This window comes from Mycteria americana, chromosome 6 (genome assembly GCF_035582795.1).
Source record: "Mycteria americana isolate JAX WOST 10 ecotype Jacksonville Zoo and Gardens chromosome 6, USCA_MyAme_1.0, whole genome shotgun sequence".
Classification (NCBI taxonomy): domain Eukaryota; kingdom Metazoa; phylum Chordata; class Aves; order Ciconiiformes; family Ciconiidae; genus Mycteria; species Mycteria americana.
In genome coordinates this window covers 17,103,861-17,127,446 of record NC_134370.1, presented here as the reverse complement: position 1 = coordinate 17,127,446, position 23,586 = coordinate 17,103,861, and the positions used below count along the sequence as shown (strand labels likewise).

Below are 23,586 nucleotides of genomic sequence, written 5' to 3'. Positions count from 1 at the left end.
GCGGGCTGCCCCCCCTGCCTTACCGCCTCGGCCGTCCCTGCAGCCGGCGACAAGCTAGGGCCGTGCCGGGCGGCCGCCGCGCTCCGGCCCCGGTCCCGAGCTCCCCGGTGTCTCGGTGTCCCGGCTCCGGCCCGGTTTTGCGCGGTGCGGGAGCTCCCGCAGCGGAAAGCGGCCGCCGGTGGGCGGCGGAGCCGGCGCAAAGCGAAAGCTCGGTGCTGGCGGGGCTGCGGCGGGCCGGAGGGCCCCGAGCCGAGGGGGTTAAACCAGGAGCCTCCCCTTACCTTCAAAAAGTTAAAAATGTCTGGAGCCTGCATCTCTTAAAGGGGCGGTGCTGGCTGCAAGGAGTCTTGGCACCGGCTGCGAGAAAGGCTGGTCAGGGGCGTGAGTTCCCCTCCACCAGCACCAAAACATTGCAAAAAAAGGCAGAGCGCCCCACACTTTAGATAAGGACAATTAGCCACCAGCGAGCCCCTGCAGACAGCGAGTTAATTAGGGGTTTCCTGCTCTCCGGCATGCCCTGTCCCAGCTCCTGCCCCCCCGGGCTCTTAGCCCTGATGGCACCTGGGCTGGCTCTCATGGCCACCTTCTCGCTGCCCTCCCAGGCCGGGGACAGGAGAGCGCTGCCGGTGGAGAAACCTCCAGGTGTGAAGGGAAGAACTCTCATTCTCCTTGATGTCAACACCAAGAGCCCTGTCAGGATAATCAGTGAGAATTTCCTCTCCCTGCAGCTGGACCCCTCCATCATTCATGATGGCTGGCTCGATTTCTTAAGGTAAGGCAGGAGCCCCCCGGCGCCCTCCCCACGCCGCCCGCGGGGCGCCCCGGCGGCCCCGCCGCCCAGCCCCGCCGGGCTCCGCGCTGCTGGCGGCGCTTGTTGTGACGGAGGGAGCGAGGCCATGGTTTCCATTAAGATGCACATGTTTGCAATGGAGAAACCATTTCGGAGACTTATCAGTTATGACTGCAAAAATGTCGTGCTCCTCTCGCTCCAACAACCGCTCCTCTGCAAAAAGCACAACACGGGGCCGAGGCAGCACAGGGAAAAAAAAAAAAAACCAGCAGCAGGAACGGGGCCGCCTGCCGAGCCGAGCCGAGCCTTCCCCAGGTCCCGACGGGCGGAGAGCGGGGTGTCGGCCAGGTCTTCAGAGCCCTCCGCTCCGCGGACTTCCAGCCCTGCGCGGGGGGCAGAGCCGGGCTGCAGCTGCGCTGGGCTACACCGGCGGTGCGGAGCGGCCGCGGCCTGGAGGCGCTGGGACGGCCAGAAAGCCCTCTCCCTGCTGGGTAAGTCGGGGAGGGAGAGCGGGTCTCCCCCGCACGCTCGCTCCCAGGGTCCTTGCGGCTGCCGCCCCCGGGGAAGGAGCGGGGCGAGGAGGCGGGAAGGCGCGGGCGAAGCGGAGCCGGGCCGGCTCCCGCTTTCCTCCCCTCCCCGCTCCGCTCCCCTCCCCGGCGGCTCGGCCCGCGGCACGGTCCCGCGTGGCGCGGCCGGGCTGCGCGGGGCGCTTCTGCCTCCGGGACGCCGCTGCACTTGTCCGGGGGGCGCCGGGGGCGGGTGGGGGGGGAGAGCCGGGTCCCGCCGGCCCCGGGCCACCACCGGCGGGCGGGGCGGCTCCCCGCCGCCGGGCCGCGCCGCTCGGCCGGCGCAAAGCCCCGCAGCCGGGCGCCGCTGCGGTGGTACCCGCGCCGGGCGGGGCAGCAGGACCGGGGAGGGCAGCGGCGGGTCCCGGAGCCCCGCGGCCGCCGGTCCTTGCCCGTAGCGGGGCGGGGAGGGCCCGGCCCGGCCCGCGGCGCCCTCAGCCCGCTCTCTCCTCTCCCCAGCTCCCGGCGGCTGGTGACCCTGGCGCGGGGCCTGGCCCCCGCCTTCCTGCGCTTCGCGGGCAAGAGGACGGACTTTCTGCAGTTCCACAACGTGAAGAACCCGGCCAAGAGCCGCGGCGGGCCCGGCCCCGACTACTACCTCAAGAACTACGAGGACGGTGAGCTCCGGGGCCGGGGCGGGCGCGGCAGCGGGGGGCTGCGGGCGCCGGGCGGTCCCGCTCCGCCTGCCCCGCGCTCCCTGCGCCCAGGCGGGGCCGCGCCGCGCCCGGGCAGCGCTGCCGCCGGGCACCGGGCAGGGGAGCCTCCCCCGTACCCTTTCCTTCCCGAGCGGGGGGAGCCGGGGAGCTCGGCGGAGCCCGCCCGCCCGTTGCCGGTAGATCCGGCGGATGCCGGCCGCCGGGAACAAAAGGCCGGCACCGGGGAGCGGGGCTTTTCGTGTGTGTGTCCCCCCCCTGCCCCGCTGCGTCCTCCGGCTCCCTTCGCTCCCGAGCCCCGAGCGGGCAGCGCCGGCCGTGGAGGGGGCTTTGCCGCGGCTGCTGGCGGGGACCGGGCACCGCAGCCCCGGGATGCCTTCGCACGCACCGCTCCGCGGCTCTCGGGGAGCCCTGCCTTTCCCCAGGGACCCTGGAGTCGTTCCGCGTTTCTCCGCCCGCCGCAGCCCCGGGGCTCCCCGCCGCCCCGCCGGGCTCGGTCGCAGCTGGGCCGCTCGGCCGCCGCCTGCCGCCCCGCCGCCGCTCTGCTTGTCGGTGCCCGGCCGGGGCTGCTCCCCTCCGGACCGCTCTGCCGTCGTAGGTCTTCCCGAAAGTCCCCGCCTGGCCCGCGGCTTCCCGCGGCTCTGCCCTCTTCCCAGCGGTCCTCAGCCACACAAAAGGCTTTCACCTTCTGCGGCCTTTAATACACACAAAGAAACTTCGTAGAAAAGTCAGGGCCAAGTCTCCATCCTAAGGCATTTATTTTAAGGAGCAGAATACCATGTCTGCATGCAAGAATTTATTGATTTTTCTCTCTTGCTTGTTTTAAAAAAAACAACTTTTTTTTTCTTACTCAATGACTTACAAAAATTAGCTGAAGATATTTCCATAAGTAATTTTGAAGGCCAATTAATGCCAGACAGATCCCAGTGGGCAGGTCTGTGGAACAGAGGAAGTTTTGCAGAGATCTAGTCAGCAGCACAGCACTGAATGGAAAAAGCAGATGCATTTGCCAGTTTTCTGATGGCTCGCGCTCCCGCTGTTTCCCCATGTAACATCTGATCTCACCGAGATGAATGTCCCTCTATTCCCCCACGCAGGCAGGTGGGTAAGTTTGCGTGCTCCATCTTTCGCTTGGTCTCCTAGCTGGAGCAATCCCGATACTATTCCTTGTTTTTCTTCTCCTCATAACAAATGTCAGGCGAAGGGTTTGCTGCAAGCTCTGCCTTCTGAGATGCACTTCAGGAGAAAATGCTGACCAAACAGAAGAAATTAGGTGTAGTGCATAAAATTGTAGATGGGACTCGTACGAAATATTTGTAGGAATAAATTTTCCCGCTTTCAATATTTCAACAACTTGCAGGAGAGAACTCACACTTATTAAATGTCTTCACAACAGCTTTCATGTTAGGGAAGGACTGAAAGCTTTTGTTTTTTTCAGTTTTCCTCGTGGCAATAAAGTTGAAATGTAGCAGCCCTTCAAAATGAAGCTTCTCATAGAAGTTGTAACCACAGGTCTTAACTTTTCATCACTTAAATATGGAACAGAACCATTGCGAATGTGGGTGAGGGAAGGAGAGGACACATGTGGTGTGTATCAAGCATCGGTGTAAATCAGAAAGGTGTGGTAAAAGGGATTTCCTGCCTGGAAGGAAAGCTTTCGTATTTGTTCTTAAGATCTGTGTGCAAACTCCAGGGCTATAGAATTGCTAGTAGCTCGCATCTTTTTGTGCTGAGGCTGCACTGAGCGCTTCACTAGAGGGATCCAGTTCTCCAAAATGAAATCCTGATGCCACTGCAACTCTCTGCCCCGCTGTACTGGATCTGAGCAGCCATCTTTTCCTTTTGGAGCACTGGTGTGGCTTTTATTCTCTCATCTATGGCTTGCCCGGGACCTGCTTGGGATCAGGGCATGCACAAATCTGCAAGCAGATGCCCTCTCTACAAAAACCTTACGGCTGAACGGACACCACAGAAAAAAGATGGCAATCAGCACCTGAGCGTGGGGGAAGCCAGCAAGCATCCCACTAGGTACCCTTCCCCCTCCCCAAGTTAAACGGGGTGGTTTGGGTTGTTTTCCATGTCTGTGGGCTTTTGTATGGCCAGCATCTGTTTTCTGAAATGTCTTGTCTAAGCTTTAGTGGCACAGGAGTGGGGAAGAACCTGGGGGGCTCGATTAGTTAAAAAAGTCAGAAAATGGTTAAAAGAGAAATCTCTGAATTTCTAAGCATTGTGCATCACCTTAGTGATTTTTAGTGACATGACAAGTGGTAGCTCAGTTGTTTTCTGCTTCGAGTGTTTGCCTTTTTGCCCGTTCGCCCTGTGGGTGCACACAGACTCCAGGCCTGTGACCCCGGGGCTGGGCTCTCTTTGCAGCCCCCCCGGGTGTTCCCGTGCCTCGTGTTCCCACGTGGCCCGCGCTTAGATGGGGGGGAAAGGCACATCCTGTGTCCCTCTCAGCGGCAGCAGCTCAGTGGGGTGCAGGATGGAGAGGTGAAGGGCACATGTACAAGACTACTCAGAGAACCGCAGTTACTAGTAGCTCTGCGGGTGGTGTTCACATCACAGGCAGCGGCGCTCCTCTGCGTGCTCACAGGCCGCCCTAACGTGGCCACCTGAGGCATTCAGACGGGCAGCAGCAGCAACAGGACTGCTTCGCAGCATCCTTCATGGATACTTTACGCTGTGGCCGTGCTTGCTGGAGTTTTAATGAATCTCTCTGCAGGGATCTCTGCGCTGTAAATCCCCCTCTGCTACCCTGTTGCCCTCCAGACCAGATATTCCTCACTGCTGCCTTTTGTATCTCTGTAGTGCTTTATGTGTGCACTATATATAGTGCACATATATATATGTGCACTATATATAGTGCACATATATATATGTGCACTATATATAGTGCACTATATATGTGTATCTTTTGTCTTTTGTATCTCTGTAGTGCTCCACCTTCCTGACGATCTGACCTCCTCAGAGATTCGTCCTACTCTTTCCCCTCCATTTAAAATTATATTTATTTCCCTTTTGACCTTTTACAGCCATACATACCTTCTCCTCCTGAAAATTGCCTTTACCTAGATCTGCCTGTGGGTTCACCAGCCCATCTTTTTCCTCTCCTTTCCTGAACGGAGAGCGTGGGTGCTCTCCGAGGCTCATAGAAGTTGCTTTTGACTTGTATCTAAAATGTACTTAATTTTCCTGAAATCAGGTGTTTTCTTTAGGCTTCAGGGTCATTCTTTTCTTGTACAAATTCTTCCTGGAAGCACAGACCTGGAAGTATTGTGTAATACCAGGTGTGTGCAGCATCTTTCCTTTGTAGCTCTGAACAGCCTCACCCCAGTCCAGACCAGTCATGTTTGGGCAGTAAAGATAACAAAGTGGTGAGTGATCTGTGGTGGCAGCCTGTGATGCCCACGAAGAGGGTGCGTGTGGCAACTTGTTTCAGCACTGCATATAAAGCTGGCACAGAAATTTCATCACCTGGTGGCAGATTTGTCCATACCTGACAGAGCAACTTGTAAAAGCGATTGCCTATGGTTTAGGTGAGCCGTAGGGTGTGCAGTCCCTGTTGATGGTAGCATGGCTATATGTACCCCCTGAACTTTTAGAAGGTCATCTAACCAATCTGTTATACTAACCCCCCATGTATAATGTACACCAGGTGACTGCCATTCTGTGCAGCCCATGCTTTGCCTGGTCAGTCCTGGAAGTCCAGCGCATTTGGATATGGCATTGGCCAGCCTGAGGGCTGTTAGAAAACCAGTTTAATGTATGTCAAGCTCTGTGGTACCAGGAGGTGGGGCTGTGCCAGAGACTTTTTGACATTTGATGATCAAGAGGTGTAACATTTTAAACCTGAGAGACTTTTCTCTCCCTCAAATGGCGTTTCTCTGTATATGCCCCGCTGAGTTTGTTTTTCTTCACCAGCTATGCTGAGAGTTGTGCTTTGTTATCTGGAGATGTGTTTTTCTCCTGCCATAGGCACAGGTCTGATCCCTGGGCAGGTACCAAGATGTAAGGTCTCATGCTCAGTCTATGTAGTAGACCTGCTTCTCCTTTTGCTATTGGGTTGTCTACCAAGCAATCCATTTGGCCTGTCCTTTCAACTACCTCACATGTGGCCAAGGACCAGTTGGCTCTGAGGAATGGGACAATAAGAAGCATTGGTCTCCAGGAAAACAGGCTTGAGCTGCTCCTTTTTGGAGCAAATGCACAGGGCTACCTGTTTGCTAAGGCTATGGTTGCTGGTACGAAACCTTTTCTGAAGTTGGGTTTGCTAAAACCTGACTCATGTGCTGCCCTGAAGCTTGGTGTTGGAGTGTTAGGTGTGGTGTGGAGACCTGGGGTCTTTTCTGTTGGTTCAGCAAGGGGTGCCGCAGGTGCCATCTCAGTGCCTGAACCTAGGGCCCATTTTGGAAGCTCCCTGCTGGTGCTACAGCATGAGTTTGGTGGGCTAATGCGGAACCTCCTTGACTGCCTCCCTCGAAGGCACACAGACCAGCTTTGGACAAGCTGTGGTGGCATAAGCATTGCTTAGAGTTTCCCCCTGTGCATATGTGCTGTGAAGGAAAACTCAAGGGAAAAAGAGGTTACTCATAGCTGGAGTTCTTCAAGATGTGTTGGCCCAAGTGCATGGCTTCTCCATCCTGTCCCTCAGGCTTTGTGTAGCCTATTGGGATTGTGTGGCTGAGAAGAGACCAAAGGACATTTACCACACACAGCCAGCGTGGCCCTGTGTGGGTCATGGGAGGGAGAGGGGAAGGGGAGCGCATATGCGTGCTGTAGGTAGTGCGTCAGAAAAGCTTCTAAGCTGAAGTGCATATGGACAACACATTTCAAAAATACTCTCTTAATAGCTGGTAAGTTACTTCCTTCTATTTTATCTCCTTTTTTGGAGAGGATACTGGGCATCTGGAAAAATGGCCAATTACCACAAAAACTGGAAAAAGACATGTTTCTTATGCTTTCCATGCTAGTCAGGACATTTTGCCATATAGTGTGAGAAACTTCACGTTATGCTGTGTAATCCTGGCATAGGTTTTCTGGGTGTCCTTTCAGTTGGGGATCCATTCCTTCAGATGCCTTCAGGTAGTTGGCACTGCATCTGAACCTCGAGATTTGTGCAGCAGTGGGACCATCATTTCACCCTTGCTCAGTCTGTATTGCACAGGCGGCTTCTAGGATGCTGTGCTTTTAGCGTATGTGTGAGGGTCTTGGGTATCGAGTGGAAAGGAAGGTAATAAATGCTAAATGACCTGAGGATTCCTTTATATGTGTGTGTGGTTGCACAGGGGCTGGGGCTGACCTCAGCCAGGGCTGCTGCTCCCACTCATCTCTCCCTTCTGGCATCTTCCTGCCCTCTCCTATGCCTGGAGCCTGAGTTTATATGGTGAGTCAGTTCAGGGAACTCAGCTGGCCAAAACCTGAGGCTGGGAGGTGGTTGCACTTCAGCTCATTCAGCTGCCTGAACCGATTAATGGTGTGTGACCACGGAGGTGTAGAGGGCTGGGAAAGGAAAGCCTGCAGTGAAAGGTGGGACTGCAGCAGCCTCAGCCTTGGTCAGATTAAATCCTACAAAACTGTGTCCTGAAGGTGGTGAAGCTCATCTCTTGGTTCTCTGCCACAAAAGGGGTTGGTCCCCATGCCTTCTTTTTGCTCTGCGCTCTTTCTGCTGCTTGCCTTGTGTTGGCTCAGGCATGTTTTTGATCCTCTGCTGAGCCAGCAGAAAACTAATTCAGGAAAAAAAAAGGGCAACTGTTTTTCTGTGAATTTAGTGAGCAGGATCATGAGGGTCATCATGGGGTATGAGGCTACCAGAGCCAGAACGAGGGAGGGTTATTGCCATGTGGCTGGGACTGCCCATTTGGCTCCACCAGGTCATAAAAGTTTGCAGCAGGTGTTTCTGAATGAAGAACCATCCTGTTGTCCCAGTAAAAATGAACAAACAAGTTTTCCTTTATTCAGGGAATCGCCTTCTGTTTCTGGTCACCCAGAGTCCCTTTTTGTCTGTCTAAGCGTCCCTCGGCAGTTTAGGCATCTGTCCTTTCAGAGCTTGCAGAGGAAACAGTTGTTTTTTCACCCTCGGAGTGCTTAAAGCACAGCTCCTTTGGGAGGGCTGCAGCATTTCAGACATTGCAAGCACTCAGTCCCAAAGACGGGTAAATCCTCTGATGTCCTTCGGTCTTCTGGGATTTGGCAGACCTTGGGCTGCTCCGTGCCTTGGCGTGAGCTGCGAGGCAGCCTGCTGCTCTCTAGTTCCCAGGGACCACGGCTGCAGGGAAAGAGCTGCAACCTGCTCTGCCTGGCAGGGATTTCTGTAAGGAGCTCCAGTGCTTAGTTGTTTCCTCAGAAATTAAAGAAAAAGGCTGTAGAAATCGCCTTACCACAAGGTAAGGGAGATACTGCCTGTGCAGGAGATACTTTCAAAGATTGCCTGTTTATCTCCACTTTTTCTTTTTAAATTTCTGTTTTGCTAGAATCATGCATGAAAATTGTGTTAATAACCGCAAGAAATGGCGCAATCAAACAATTAGATCCTGATTTGTTAGCTGTTTGCTGGTATATGAGTGAGATGAAGGATTTTTATGGTTATATGTTTGATTGTTTATAATAAGCATCCTAAATTCTCTAAAAAAATTACATATTTTTGCTAGTTCCACACTTCTTTCTGTGCTACATCTTCTTCTTATGAATTAAAAGTGATTTGTGCAAAGTTACATGCACGGGGGAAATGTGTGTGACTTTTTGTATACAACTATGGCTTTTAAATTAGCAGTTGCCATTCAGGGAAAATGTTTTGAATTTATTACGGATTGGTCTCTGAATACATTTAGGGAAGTAAAAAGTGAATCCAATGTTAGGAAATATTAAACAAGAATTGGAGAAACCCATTGAGAGCATTCTTATGCTATAAGCAAACTAGGTAACGACATACTAATCAGTGTAAAGAATATATATGTGTAGAATAGGGTGATAGGAGTTATCGAAGTCACAGCTTTCAGTCAGAGATCAGTTTTTTTACAGCTTGGAAAAAATGACTGAGGATATGATAAGTGCTGTGAACTCAGTGGCACACAGAGAAGACAATTTGGGAATGATTATTTCTGTGTTTTCATGACACAAGAAACAGGGAGCATCCAGCGGCATTATTACATATAAACCAAACAAATATGATTTCTTTTTTTATATAGTGGGAGATAACTTGTGGAACTCATTGTCATGGAATTTTTCTTAGCTAAAAGAAAGGAATGATACTAATGTGTCAGAAATTTGCGTATTGAAGACAGACACGATGAGTACACAGTTTCTGGCTTGAGAAATCTTCAGGCTTTCTAAATAGAAGTTGTGTTCCCAATTTCACAGTCACTGGGCATTTTAGAATAATTTCAGCAAACAAATCTGGTTTTTAAAGCATTTTAAAATGTGTTCATTTAAAAAGTAGGTATTTTACAAGTCTGGCAACCTGCAATTCGTAGGAGTTTTTCCTGGTGACCCATTAAACATCCCTTTAACTTCTGCACTAAAACCATTTTCTAATATTCCGATTTTTTAGTAAGAATATTCCATTTTTGTTAACATAAAATAGTTTGGCTTTTTCCCTTTTAAATTCACTTTCTAAGAATGGGAAGCTGAAGCGAGCAGTCCCATTAGGAGGACGGGCAAACTCGGCTTGTTCTGGTGCCACGGCAGTGGTGGCTATGGCTTTTGCTGGAGTGGCGATGGCTGTGGGCGGTGCTCGCTCCCACACACGCGCAGAAAGATGAGTTACTTCTCCTCCTCACCCTTCTGTCACGCATCCCTTTGACCGTAACCATATCCCTCTGCCCTGTCCACATAAACCTGGGTCTGTGTCCTCCTCCTCACGTCTTCCAGCTGATCAGCCGCAACAGCCCGTGTCTGCTCCGTGACTCCTGGAAGGGAGCTGCCTATGGGCGGATGGATGGTGGCATGAGCCATGGGACGGGCACTTGTACAGAGGCCACACTGATGCCGTGTAAATTCCTACGTGCAGAACCTCGCTCTGTGGGGCAGGGAAACCCTCCCCTGCAGGCAGCTGGGAGCTGTCTCCATGTGCTCTGTGCCATCCTGGCGGTTTCACAGTTTGGGAGCTCTCTGGCCTGGTACTGGTATGGTGGGAAAGGGTTAGTGCAGCCCCTTGCTGCAGGTGACTCTCAGAAAGGGACTGCTAAGCTCAGCCAGTCCTGGGATGCCGTGGGATGGGCATCTTGCCCTGGCACGGGCTTGCTGTGCTTGTGTCGCTCCTGAGGGGTGTTCCGTTGGTAGATTCGGTGACCTCCGTAGGCGGCGTGCGTGTAAGCGCCGGAGATGCACAGATCCCAAGGCGGGACAGAGAAATGTGCAGGCACTCGGAAACACGGCACAGCCTTTGCAAAGCAGCAGCCTCCATCCAGGGTCCGCAGCCTGCCGCGGCGAGAGCTCCCGCAGGAGCCCGACATCCCAGCCGCTCCCGGCGGGCGGGAGGCAGGCGGGGGTGGGGGCCGAGGCGGGTGCCCCCCCCCCCCCCCGCCGCCGCCGGGCTTTCCCCTCCGTGCGCCGGTGTCTCCCGCCAGCCGCAGCTCACCTGACCGCCACACGGGTGTGCTCCCGCCATACCGCACGGCGGCTGCCGGACCCGGCACCGCGGCTGCCGGCGCCGCGGGACCCGCGCCGCAGCCGGGCCGCCCCGGAGCGCCGCGCCGCCGGGGGTCCGCCCGGCCCTGCCGCCGCCGCGGGAGGCTGAGCTGGCCAGGGTACTGACCCGGCCCGGCACGGCCCGCCCCGGCCCGGCCCCGGCCCCTCTCGGGGCAGAGCTCGTCGTCTGCCGTCTTTGGAAGCCATTTGGCGTCCTCTGGGGCTCCCACATCTGGAGTTCTTCTTTCGCACTTCTGGCAAGAGCTGCTTGGTTTCGTGTTTTGCTGGGTAGTTTGTTTCTATTGTTTTAATCGACGTTCAGGAAGGCAATGTCCTTCGCCTGGAGCTCCCGCTCGGGGGCTGCCCTGCCCTGCCCAGCACCTCCTGGGGTAGCCCCGTCCTTGTGCTCCGTGCATCTTTCCCTTTTCTGTCTCTTCCTTTAAGATTTGAAGGCTGCGGGCTCCTTGCTGGCTGGTTCCCTTGGGTTGCTCTTGCTGAGATTCCTCCTGAGCCTCCAGCAGCTGTAGCCTGCCGTCCCTCTTCCCTCGGTGCTGCTGGTGGAGAAGAGTGGTGCGGAGGTGCCCTTGCCTCCTCCCTGCACCGAGTACAGCCTGGTGGGGTCTGGATGACCAGGCACTGAGTTCTTTGGGGAGCTCCATATCCCAGACATCTGCCCCCTGTTTAAGCTGGAGCTATAATGAATGCGGGATCCACATCCATTTTTAGGTCTTGGGCAAGTTTCTTGGGTCCTTCATCAATCTGAGAAGCCAGGACCTCGCATGCCTTGCCTCTGCTTCCTGAATGTCCGCAGTGGCAGCTCTCTGAGAACCCCGTGAAGATGACTGCCAGAGAGTGCCCCTACTTTCTGTGCCCTGCATGCCTTCTCCCAGACTTCAACATCTAAGGAAACACCGGGGATTTGTCTGAATGCGACTTGATTTCCTTGTGCTAATCCCTGTCACAGCAGCTCATTACCTAAGGACAGGGCTCCAAACACTGCTCCTGCCCCTCGTTCCTGGGTCTGGTGCCCTGGGCCTGCCCTTTGTCCCCAGACCCTTCTGACCGTGCACACAGGGCCATCCCTTGCCCAACTGTGTGTTTGCTGTGACCTGTGCTCCCCGCAGATGGAGGCAGGGGTGTCGCACAGACCCACTGCCACGTCCCCTTGCACTCTCCAAGGTGCTGTCCTGGGCCCTGACTGGGAGGGCAGGGAGCCTGGTCCCAGGCCACTGGTTCCTCCACAGGGCTCCACATTGGCCCTGGTTTGGGTTTTAGGAGCCCTCCATCCCTTTTAGGAAACAAACTTGTTTTGACCCAGCCTGGACTCCCTTATAGCAGTTTGAGAAGAATTGGGGACAGTGTATTGACCATCTAGTTTCAAACCTCTCTGCCTCTCAGTCTTCTCCTCCTTCAGGGCCTCCTTGATGTGTTTTGCTCCATTTTGCCTTGGGGGTGGGGGGTGTACAACTGTTGCATTCAGTTCTATAGGAAAGGAAATCCATCACCCAGGAAGGTGAATGACTATTCCTGAGCTCCAGGTGGTACCAGTAGCTGTCGTAATAGCCTTTCTGGTGCGGGAGAGTGATAAGGTTGTGTTTCTCAATCTTCAGTTCTCCAAATATCTCACACAACAGGGGTTCAGGATTGTATCATTCATTACTTGGGCAGAGTTTGGGTAGGCCCAAATCCTACTCAATGTCTACCTAACAGGTTATGCACCAAAAGCACGTGGTTGGGGAGTATGTGCTCATTATCTGCAGAGGAACATTATTCCTTCCTCTTGCTTCATCTCATCTCTCCGCATTAAAGCCCCTGTGCTGGATGCGGAAATACTGAGCCATATTTTCATGCTAGCTGGATGCTGCCCTATCTCCACTGCTGAGCATGCTAGCTGTGGAGGAGAGAACTCACATCCCTAACTACAGAACACAGGTGCTTTTATGACACTACTGTTCTGAGCAGTCTTTCTTAGGCAGGCTTTAGAGGAGCTATGTCAATCCCAAGCTATGCAGTAAAGAGAGAGATAGAGAGCAGCCTGGGCAAGACAAGTGTAGTGACTCTAGGATGAGGCTTAGAGACAGGGAGATCACGAGGCTTCCAGTCCTCCACCCCACCTTTGGAGGGGGTTCCCTGCCAGCCCAAGACATAGCAGAGCTTTGAACCTAGGTTTGTGGAACCTGAGATTTGACACCTGAAAGACAGAGGCATGAGTATTGGAAACAACTTTGGTGTTCCTTGATGTGCGTAACAATAATGGAGCTGGAGAGTGTGTGTGGAGCAAGATGTCACTTTCTTCTGAAAATAAGCTCCTTCAGAAACTTCTAGCTAGATGGGCTTTAAACCAAGCAAAGCGCTGCCTCGTGATGCAGAGGGTGACCTCATGCAATGTGGTGGAAGAACTCCAACTTCCGTCCTTCCTTATCAGTGCTGGCTGCCTAAGGTCTTGTAAGAGTTAGGCACAGCATATGGTGCCTGTAGATCTGAGCATGTTACAGAGTTTATTAAACTCAGAAAGGGACCTTGCAAGGACTAGTTTGCACCACTCCCCTCCTGTTTAGAGAGTGGACACATCTTGATGCTTGTTCTGCCCTGCTACCCCCATCTTTGCATTTCCCCAGCAGGTGAGTAGTTCTAGGAGAGGGAATATCTTATTCTTATTCCACAATATGACTTATAAAATGCTCATATGAAGAGAAAAAAATTGTTAAATAAGCTTCCTGCCTCCTGAATTGAATGTCAGGAGTTAGGAGTGTACAGAGACCTGTCATAAGCCATGCTGACCTAACTCTAGCTGGGATAGCTGCAGTGAGGGTAGACAAGGTGAGAACAAGCCTTCTTCATCACCTCTTTGACAGACAAGGGTAAATGGAAGCCAGGGGTCACCAGAATGGGATTTAGTATTTTCTCATTATTTAATGTCAAACACACCAGTAACAGGGTCATATTATAAATGTTGGGAGACTTGTGTGCTTCCCTGCAAGGGAGGGGTCATCATTGTAAGAGATCAACTGCCAGGCAGGTGAAGGATGGAAGGAGCGGTAGTTGTGTTAGCATATTAAAGTCAATGATTTGAGCTTTCTGTGGGAGAAAAGGAGACTTGTGCAGAGGAGGTTCATCGGATAGGTGGATCCCAGGGGTTTGGACCCTTTTTTTGGGTTGCTTGTGCTGAGTGATGGTTGTGTGGCTGTCATGTTGGCTGGTTCTGATCCAAGCGTCTGGTGAAAATGAAAGCTGAGGTTTGGCCATCTCCCTTTTTTCTTTCCCTTTTGCTGTAGACATTGTTCGCAGCGACATTGCCCTGGATAAGCAGAAAGGCTGTAAGATCGCCCAGCATCCTGACATAATGTTGGAGCTACAGAGGGAAAAGGCAGCTCAGATGCACTTGGTTTTGTTAAAGGAGCAGTTTTCAAACACATACAGCAACCTCACATTAACAGGTAAGGCTGCAAGACCAGCCCTGGAGCCAGGAGCTGGGGCTAGTTCTTGCTAACTCACAGGTGTGTTAAAACCCTCGGGTGCTTCACCTCTGTATGAATCAGCATCTCTCTGGCTGCCTCTGTTTCCTGCCAAGATTACTGGGTGCTGGGAGGGAAAGGACCTGCAGGAACTCATGGTGGACTCATAAGTCCTCTGCGGCTGGCACCTACGCAGGCACTCCAGATTTGGTGCCCCTGGACAGAACGTTTTCTGCAGTCTGACCTAAGCAGAATACCACGGCACGTGAAGTGCTGGAGAAATCTCCCTGCTAACTGTTCACGTCGATGGGGCTGCAGCAATTACTAAATTTGGAGTCCTTTAAGCTGCAGCTGATTTTTTTTTCTTTCCAGAGCATGCACTTTGTGTGAACCCAGTAAATACTAAAGAGCAAATATAAAGGGATAATGGCCCAGACAGAGATGAGAGGATACTCTTTTTCTGGCAACTGTTTGTATTATCCAGGGAACAGAATCTCAAAGGATGGAGGAGACTGCCACATTTTGGATACACATTTAATGGTGCTTGTAAAGGACTGGTGTCTTCAGGCAGTGAGCGGGCAGAAGGATGGGATCCCAGCAGCCAGCAGTGTCCTTTCATAGCTGTTCTCCTTATCACTACAGCTGGATGAGCCACAGACGATGGGAAGGAGGAAGAGACTAATAAATCAAACAAGATCCCCTTCTCCTCTTGCTGGGTCCCTTTCCTGTGAAAGGCAGGGAGGCATCTGATTTTTATGGGAGGGAGGGCCCTGTGCTCTGGCTGGGGAGGAGATGGCAAGTCCCGTGGTGGCCCCCCCTGCTACTGGGCTGGGAGAGGCAAGTGGGTCCTGCGCAACCTCCCCCTCCTCTGCTGCCGTCCCTAATTCAGTGTCCAGCCCCTGTCTTTAAGCCAGCACAGGTCTGCGTCCTTGCCAGGGACAGCAGTGCACCAGGGAGCTCCAGCTCTCGTGGGGACATCGGCTGTGCTGGACCTCTCGGGGACCCCACAGAGGTGGGGTGGCAACACCAGGGCTGGCAGAGGGCTCAGCCCCGGGGGGCTGTGGGCACTGGGGCCGCGAGCATGGCTGAATCGCATCATTCCTGAAAGCTCAGCATTTAAATGGGATCCTCAGAGCCGTTTCTCATTCTCTGTAACGTAATCCACTTGGCTGTTTATTCCCAGTACAACTGCTGGAATCAACATTGTCAGCTTTTCCCCTGACAACTTGCTTACTTTCCACTAAACAAACTTCCCTCGAGAAGAGAAGCTGCTCTCCCCTATCCTCCTTCCCTCACTGCTTCAAAAGCTCTCCGGCATTGCTCACATTTTTTACAGAACCTGCAGAGCAGAGGTGCTACCTGGTTATCAGCTCAGCTCTTAGCCTTTCCAAGTGTGTTTACAGGATAGTTCAGAAGGTTTTAGCTCTAACTCTCTAGCGGGGAGAGAGCAATTTCACTGGAATATTACCCAAAGAACTATTTTAATGTCCTTTAACTCCCTTTGAATGTGAGCAGAGCAACTTCATAATTGTTATGAAGTTTAATCTTTTATTTCATAGGCATAGTCTGAGAACATGGACTCTAGACAGCTAAGCATAATATTTAACTGGAACTCTACTAACTTGTGTAAATATTTCCCTTCTCCATGATGGATCTGGTGTTTGGGGTGGGCAGAGGGGGTTGTACGTCTGTTGCAGAAGGTCATTCCTTACCTTCAAAATTCAATCAGCCAGAGTTTGCTTGAGGACTTCTTTTTGTTCTGCACAGTGTTTTTGTACAGTGCTGTAGGGAGTCCTCAGATCAGCAGCAAAGTACATGGGGCAAGGTTCAGGAGCAAGGATCTGGACTTGGTTTGGGGAGGGACAGAGAAGGACTGAGTTTGCAGGGATGGAGTATCCAGGGGATCCCTGAGAACAGGGTTTCCTCCCTGGAGGTCTGTATCCAGGAGTCACTTGGCCTCATGCAGTGCATGGACTGTGGATGACCCTCAGTACTCAGTGTCCAACTTAGACTGGAGAAATATTCAACCCCCCGCCTCTGAGAGGGGCTCCTACTACTGCTAGTTCCTGCAGCACTTTAATTATACCAGAGAAATGTAAATGGAGTATCTTGCCCAAAGTCAGGTGAGAATAAAGGTTCTTTACGATGGGATAGCTACTCTAGGAGAGCTTGGGAGCAGGAATGCCACCGTGAGGCATCTTTATTCCCATGCTACTACCACTACCACTGTAGTGATTTGGATAAAAAGTCCCCTTGTCTTCCTCCTCCTCACAGCTGACATAGTTATATGAGCAACTTGAAAGACTATAGATCAGGCCTCCCACGCTGTCTGCAAGTGTGGGCAAGTGATATTGCCATCAAACTTCCATGCGGTATCCTCATGGCTTTAAGAATGAAAGCTCTTAGAGCGCAGGGAGTGTGATTCTGCAGTCCCTGTGGCATCAATGTAAATCAGGGGCTGTTTCAAATCTATTCACCAGTTGCACGTGGTTCCCAATGTGCTCCTTATCTCGGCGATCTGGCAGGGTTGTGGTTTTGCACTGGGATTTAAGCTGCTCCCAGCAGCAGGTACCTCCAAGGTAAGAGGGTGTCTTAAAATGAAATGTGTGTTTTTGTGCTAAGACACAACTGAGACTGAGTGAAACCAGGCAGTCTTTCTGGCTCTTGTTCCTCCAGGAACACATGTTAGACTCTGGCTTAGGCCACTTCGGTTTCTCTAGACAAGTATGAGCTTTCCTCGGCTCCTGTCTGCAGGCTTTCTCTTGCATCTTGCATTTGCTTTCTGTATGTGATCTTTCTAGGCTTACCGAGCCTGCCTCTCTGAGATGAGTGATAGTCTTTGATCTGTGACAGTACTATTTAAATGCTGTATAACATTTTGAGGCTTATTAATCTTTGCTGCTTCCGCCTTGGTGCTCAGAGACAGGTATCTCGTTTCACAGATCAGCATCTCTGATGCTCTCGGGTGAGCCCGTGGTAGAGCAGGGGGAGAGTGCACAGCATCGCCTGCTCTCCTCTGGGAACCGGTGCTCTCAGCTCAGCCTGCGGTGGGATAGGGGAGGAGGAGGAGGAATCTTTCACTAGAAACACTTCTCTGCTCCTTCCCAGTCGAGTTAGGTGGAGCAAGCGGTGATTCTTTGATGGCTTGTATCAGCAGGAGTAGAAGTTGCAATCATCATAGCAGGCTCCCCTCCTTTGCAGCCCTCAGCAGAAATGTCCAGGTGACAGTAAGGTGATTTTGGAGCCCTGGAGCTGAGGGGTGAATGCACAGCACTGGGCTGGCAGCAGGTGAGGTGTCAGGAACTGCCTGGGGCAGTGGAGATACGACAAGCATGCAGGTTTTAGGGAGTGAGATTGTGGAGAGTGGGGCAGCAGCAGGCAGAGCTTTGATAGATTAAATCTGAAACCCTCCATCTGTGGTGCCAGTTTGGGCTGAGTTCATGCACTGCATTTGTACTTTAAGAGATTGGATATCCGCAGGTTTCTGCACTGTTATGAAGTAAAGCCTGTTAAGCCTAGTAGAAGAGGGAATTGCTCAGGTCAATAGACATGTGAAAAACTGTCCCCTCCTGTATTAACGTGAAGCGTTAAGTGTAACTGAGCTTCCCAAGATACAAAGACGTACCATAAATTTGCTTTCAGGAGTTCCCATCCTGAGGAAACAAAATAGTGCCCCACTTCTCATTCCAAAGAGTGGAAAAATGTCTCTTCTATCTGTGCTACCTTCTGCTTGAAGCTACAATGCAGACTACTTTGCTCATCAAGAGACTGGTGATGACAGCTCCCCAGCCTGTCCTACCACACCACACCTGCACTGAAAAGCTGGTGAGGAGACAGCAGGGTGTGTGGTGGGAGCCCCCCACCCTGTCACATCATGCGACACAGCCTCTAAAAGCAGCAGTTAAGGGAGGAGACTCTCCCTGCAGGGTACGTAATGCTCCCAGTTGATCCTCCCTGGTTCCACCCTGCTGAGGGTGTTAGCAGAGAGTCTCTTCCAGCTGCACCGAGAGAGACGGGGTGGATTAAAATCAGGTGGGAGCTGCTAGGAACAGAGTTGAGAGCTGCTGACGAGTGCATTTCACTGTCTGTGTCCAATGTTGCAATCAGGTGTTTTACATTGGCTTCCCATTACCCCCGTTAAGGTTGTTAGATAACTTAAACTCTGCCGTAACAGGAGTTGTGAGCTCTTTGTGAAGCTTTGCTTGCAAAAGGCCACTTCTGGAGATGTTAGCAACCAGGCAGAGACCCTTTTCATCCAGGATAAGTGGTATGGGTATGGGAGGTGGTGACGGTGGTGGTGACAGTGGTGGTGATGGTGACAGAGGGCACATGCCAGCTTTTCCTAGGTAGGGATGCACAGTGGTGGCACAAGTGGGAGCAAAGCAGATCATGCGGGAGCAGAAGCGTGTGTGTCGCTACTGCAGAGCAATCGTGCATGGGGTGGCATGGGTCAAGGATAAAGGCAGTGTGTCTGTGTGAAGAGCTTGCAAGAGGGAGGCTGCCCCACAGAAATATGTTTTTCTCCTCTGCCCTGAAGACAGCAAGAGCTGCAGTTACCCTTGTTCCTTGGCAGGGAATCACATGCCTCAGGTCGAGCACCTGTGACATTTGTGTTTCCTGCACTTGTGAACCTCCCTGGGTGGTTTTGCGATTCCTGCTGAATGCTGTGGGGTTTGTGAGATGGTGGTCCTGGAGCAGGGCATGTCCGCAGGGCCTGGGACCTGTCCTGTGGGGTGCTGGGTCTGGAGCGGGCCATGGCTCAGAGGCTGCTCTTGTGAGAGGGTCTGTGCAGAGAGCAGGGCATGGAGCTGGGCATGCTTTTGGTGCCTGTGCTGCCAGGGGGGAAGGCTGTTCTGCTTGTCTTTGCTGGAGTTTTCCCCAGATATATGGTTTTATCTCCAGTTATAGCTAACTCCAGGGGGCTGGAGGGGGGGGGCACCTTTTGAGATGGGACCTGGAGGGGTTGTTGCAGAGGTAGGTGCAGCTTCCTTGCCTTTTTGGCACCTTGTTTGGGATCAGCAGCCTAAACATCCTGTGGTCTGCACAGCAGTGATGCGTATCGTAGCTGTTTTACTGGGTGCTACGTCGGGGTGGTCTGCGCTGCGCTTGCTCTCCGGCTTTCCTTCAAGGAGAGTGCTCTCTGGGGCTTTGCAACAGGCCTGTGAGTGGCTTTCGGATCAGGCTGTCTGCCCTCCTGTCCATTGCAGCCTGTTATGTTACACACGTTATCCACAGCATTGTACAAAATAGATCTGAAAAGGACCTCAAGAGGGCATCTTCTAGCCTTTTCCGTGACAAATCAGCTGTACCTGGACTCCGCTTGGGGAAAGGTGTGTAAGGAGAGGCAATATCTTCGATGTGACCAGCTGATACAGTGGGGAAAAACAGACAAACTTTGGGGGGCTTGAACCCTTTGTTGGGGCTGAAGAAGAAAAACCAGCATTCAAAGCTAAATACACAGTGAAAATAATTTCCCTGAGTTTGTCTCCTTGATTAGCACAACTAGGGTACTGGGGGAGAAGTCATGTCAGCAAGGGGAAGATAATAATGTCATCAGCTCCTGTGGGAAAGAGAGGGAGAGAATTGCTGTGAAACACTGGGCAGTTTCCTGGGAGAAAGGGACCAGAAAAATTGTAATATGTCATTAAAACAGTATCTGTACCGAGCCCATAGTTAATGACCAGCAGAGTTGCTGGGTCCATTTTGAGGGTGATTTGCAGGTGTCTTCTGAGACCTCAGGACCAGAACTGAGGGGACGGTGCTGGGAAAAATAAATCGTGAAAATCAATCTCTTGTAACTGAGTATTTTTGTGCCATTATCAGTTGTTTATATGAGCTCATTCTGAAGCAAAGTGTCTGTTTGTTTTTATTACGCAGCTTTCTGAGGGTGTTTGGTGCGTAGCTGAAATATATTGCGTTCCTGGACATGTCTGTGTAAAGCCAGCAGGTTGTTGGGGCTCAGCGGCTGGGCACCCCCGTTGCCCAGGTTGTGGGGACATCAGCATTAACTGATTCAAATGGTGTGGCTTTATCCTTGTTCTTCAACCTCCTGTGGTGGGAGAGATGTACGTTCCCTCAGCAATGAGCTCTAGGGTGTAATTATCTATATCATTATGGAGTTGGTGTTTTTAAAATCTCTTGCTCCAGTTTAAGCCCATTATGGTATGTCCTCTCCCCATGGACATGGAGAGTAACTTACAGTACTCCTTTCCTCTTTGCAGAAATCTTTTACATATTTGAGGCTTGTTATCATGTTTCCCCAAAGACTTTTGTTCTCTACACTGAACAACTGCCTTTCTTTTGCTCTTTCCTCATGGCCATGTTATTTTCAAGTTGAATGACACATGCGCGGTTGATTCTGCCTCTTGAGGTCCCTTTCAGTCCTCTCTAAAACTTTTTGTGGTTCTGTGTTTTGTTGGTGTCCCTTGGGCTCTCTCTGCTTGGTCTGGGCTGTTTTTGAAGTGCATTGCCTTGAAATGAGCCCAGTATTGTAGCCGAGGCCCTTCTTGACTGAGAAGAGCAGCAGGGTTATTTCATGTATCTGGTGCGTGACACTCCTGTCTGTATACCCCTGCATAATCATGGATTTTTTTGGTACAGTATTGCTTGTTCATGCCTGGACTTTTGTGTACCATTTCCCAACCAGCTGTGCATTCCCTGTATGGAATTTCATCTAGACTCTATTTTCCTAATTTGCTAATTAAAATGTTATCTGAAACTGGAGGTAAAGCCTTGCGAAAGTAAAGGTGTATAACATCTGTTGCTTCTATCTCGCATATGAGACCTTTTTGCTCTGTCAAAGAGAAGGCAGGTTGGCTTCACGTGGCAGGGCTATCGCTTCCAGCCCTTCCTCACAGATGGATTGTTTGATGATTTTCCAGACTTTTTCCAGGAATTAAAGTTGCGTTGACTGGCCTGCAATTTCCTTGAGTTTTCAACCTGTTGAATATAGCCACTACATTTGCCCTTTTCCAGTCTTTTGACACCTCATTTGTCTTCCAGAAATTCCCAGAGATAGCTGCTGACGGACGCCAGCCTATTTGACAACATCAAACTTCAGTAATCTTCATTCTGCTCATGTGCTACTATGCCTTACACTTCTACTCTGCTGCTTTTAATTGCATTAACTTTGTGGTCTTAGTTATCCTTTTTCATGAAGTCTGACCCAACAAAAGCTTTAAACGTTTCAGCTTTGTCTCTGCAACTCTGCGAGTTGTTGGCTGTTGTGAAATCGTGTCCCAATTTATACCTCTCTGCTTCCTGAGACAGCTGCGAGCCAAACCCCTGGGATCCCCCTCCTCCTCTTACCCTAATTAGTAGTTTTACAACTCGTTGTGCGCTGACGGCGTGTGAGTGTGTGTGAGAGAGGTCATGAAGGTGAATCTCTTTTTCAGGTGACATTCTCTAGTCTGTTAAGCAACACTTTGGCTTTCTCATTATCTGATTTGGTTATTGCTTTTGTAACTGTGGGGAATGGGGCTTCTTATGACGTGTTCAGTATTTATTAAATTCAATTTACTGTCCAATTTAACTAGCCTCACAAGAGAAGATATTTTATAAATGTGTATCTTAAAATTAGCAATTATACGTACATTATAATATGTAATGTTATTACCAGAACCAGCCAGTTCTGGGTGCCGTGTAGAGAATAAAGAAAACACATAAACCTAACAGAAAACAGATTTCGGTGGGAGGGGGAGGGCTGACATGCACTAACAGCTTTGGAAGGGCTTGTGGCGTGTTCAGTGGCATAAACCAATCTATTAACCTTTTCTCCCTGCTCAGGAGGTGATGAACTCTTCGGTCTCTCTCTTCCCACTGATGTAGTCATCAAATGTCTCCTTGTTACTGCCAGCGATCCCTGTTGCGAGTGGTTTCTGTTGAACACTCGGCTCTTTTGCCCTGTCCCTCTCTCCTGGTGCCGTTGCTTTGTGCTCATCCACATCAGCCTGATGGAGTTTCCATTTCTCCTTCATGTGCTGCAAGCCACGGAGGAGTCTGCTTTACCCTTATCGTACCCCCACACTAAGATAATTTGCATTTGTTCCCTTATCTCGCTGCATGTTTACAAAACACCATCTTTCCTGAACTCCCTTTTCATTCTGCATCAAATCTCACTTGCCAGTCCTGTGAGTTTACTAAAGCCTCTGTCCTTACACTGCACTGCTTTTACCCTGCTGCTATTTTCCCCTCTATTCCTAATGAGCACAAACACTCCTTTCTGGCTCCCTTGACCATGATGCTTTCCACCTTCGTGTTTTTTCCCAGTTTTTCTCTGCTGATGGGAATCAAACCTTGAGCAATGTCCTCGAGCAGCAGTTTTGTTCCTGTCTCTTCTTTCACAATTTTTTTTCTTGGCGCATTCCAGGAACTTTATGCAAGGCTGTGCCTGATGTCTTCCTTTCCCAGCAAATGTGTGGGCAGTTAAAGGTCCCTAATTACCAGTGGGTTCTGTGTTTCAGATGCTCCCAATAAGCCTGTGCTTCTGATCTCCCTGATTTTGTAGCCTAAAGCAGACCCCCAGCGTGCCAGTGTCTGGGCTCCTTCCACCCTTGTGTTACACAGAGGTTTTTATACCTGCCCTTTGTACTACTGAATTTCACCCCCTGCTTTGATGCTGGGCCCCAAGATCATCCAGACCTTATCGTGTGATGTTTCTCATCCTCTGCTGTGCTGATGATAATTTTCCTCTTTGTCAGCATCATGTTTAACTTTGGCTTTCAACCCCTGGAGCTTGCTTTGGCTCTCGCCATCAGGTTAGAAAACCCCTCTCCCCCTGTGCTAATGTAACTCCTATGAGCAGCAGTCAAATCTTGTGGATTTTCCTCTTTCATAAGCTGAATAGATTTGGCTCCTTAAGCTTGACTTTGCCAAAGTCCCTTCGTAACTCCTCCTTTGTCCTGTGGCTGTGCAGGACAGACTTTCCATCCTGGAGATACAAGCTCTATATTGTTTTCCCGTACGTGTATTATCTTGCGCTTGGCTGAATTAAAGTACGCTTGGTTGGATGGTGGCCATTTAGCCATACAAATTGGATCTTAGGGTAAATGGGGGCTGTTTTGTTCGTTATTTACTAACCTATGTTTGTGCTATCTGCAAGCTGCCTCTAAGGATCTTGTATTTATCTAAGTGATTTGTAAAAACACTGCATCCTGTGGGATGGGAAGCAGGCAATGGATATGTTTTTGTCTCATCAGCCACTTCTATCCATCTAGTTACGCCAAATTATTTCTATTAATGCAAGTTCTTAAATCAAGCTGTAACATCAGTTAGACAGGACTTGATTCTGTACAACATATGTTGGCTGGTAATTAGTTGAGACATGAATATAATGAATTATCAGTAGATTCTCATATTGGCTTTTAATTACTTTGTCTAGGTCTGCTGTCAGGCTGACTGCCTGTCGCTCCCTAGGTCAGCTAGTCCTGCCTAAGCACCGGCACGGAGTTAGGGCTCTCCTACCCTTCTAGAATTACTTGGCATTCCGAGATTTATTA

At 51.1% G+C, this 23,586-nt stretch overlaps 1 protein-coding gene across 1 annotated transcript in view; it reads left to right on the top strand.

Annotated features, from left to right (window-relative positions):
• Nucleotides 1-512: 512 nt before the first annotated feature.
• Nucleotides 513-23,586, top strand: part of HPSE2 (heparanase 2 (inactive)) — a 113,681-nt gene continuing 90,607 nt past the window's right edge. The window contains exons 1-3 of the mRNA XM_075504755.1: nt 513-772; nt 1,816-1,973; nt 13,910-14,071. Of these exons, the coding sequence (XP_075360870.1) occupies nt 513-772; nt 1,816-1,973; nt 13,910-14,071 (580 nt within the window). The remainder of the gene's footprint in view (nt 773-1,815; nt 1,974-13,909; nt 14,072-23,586) is intronic.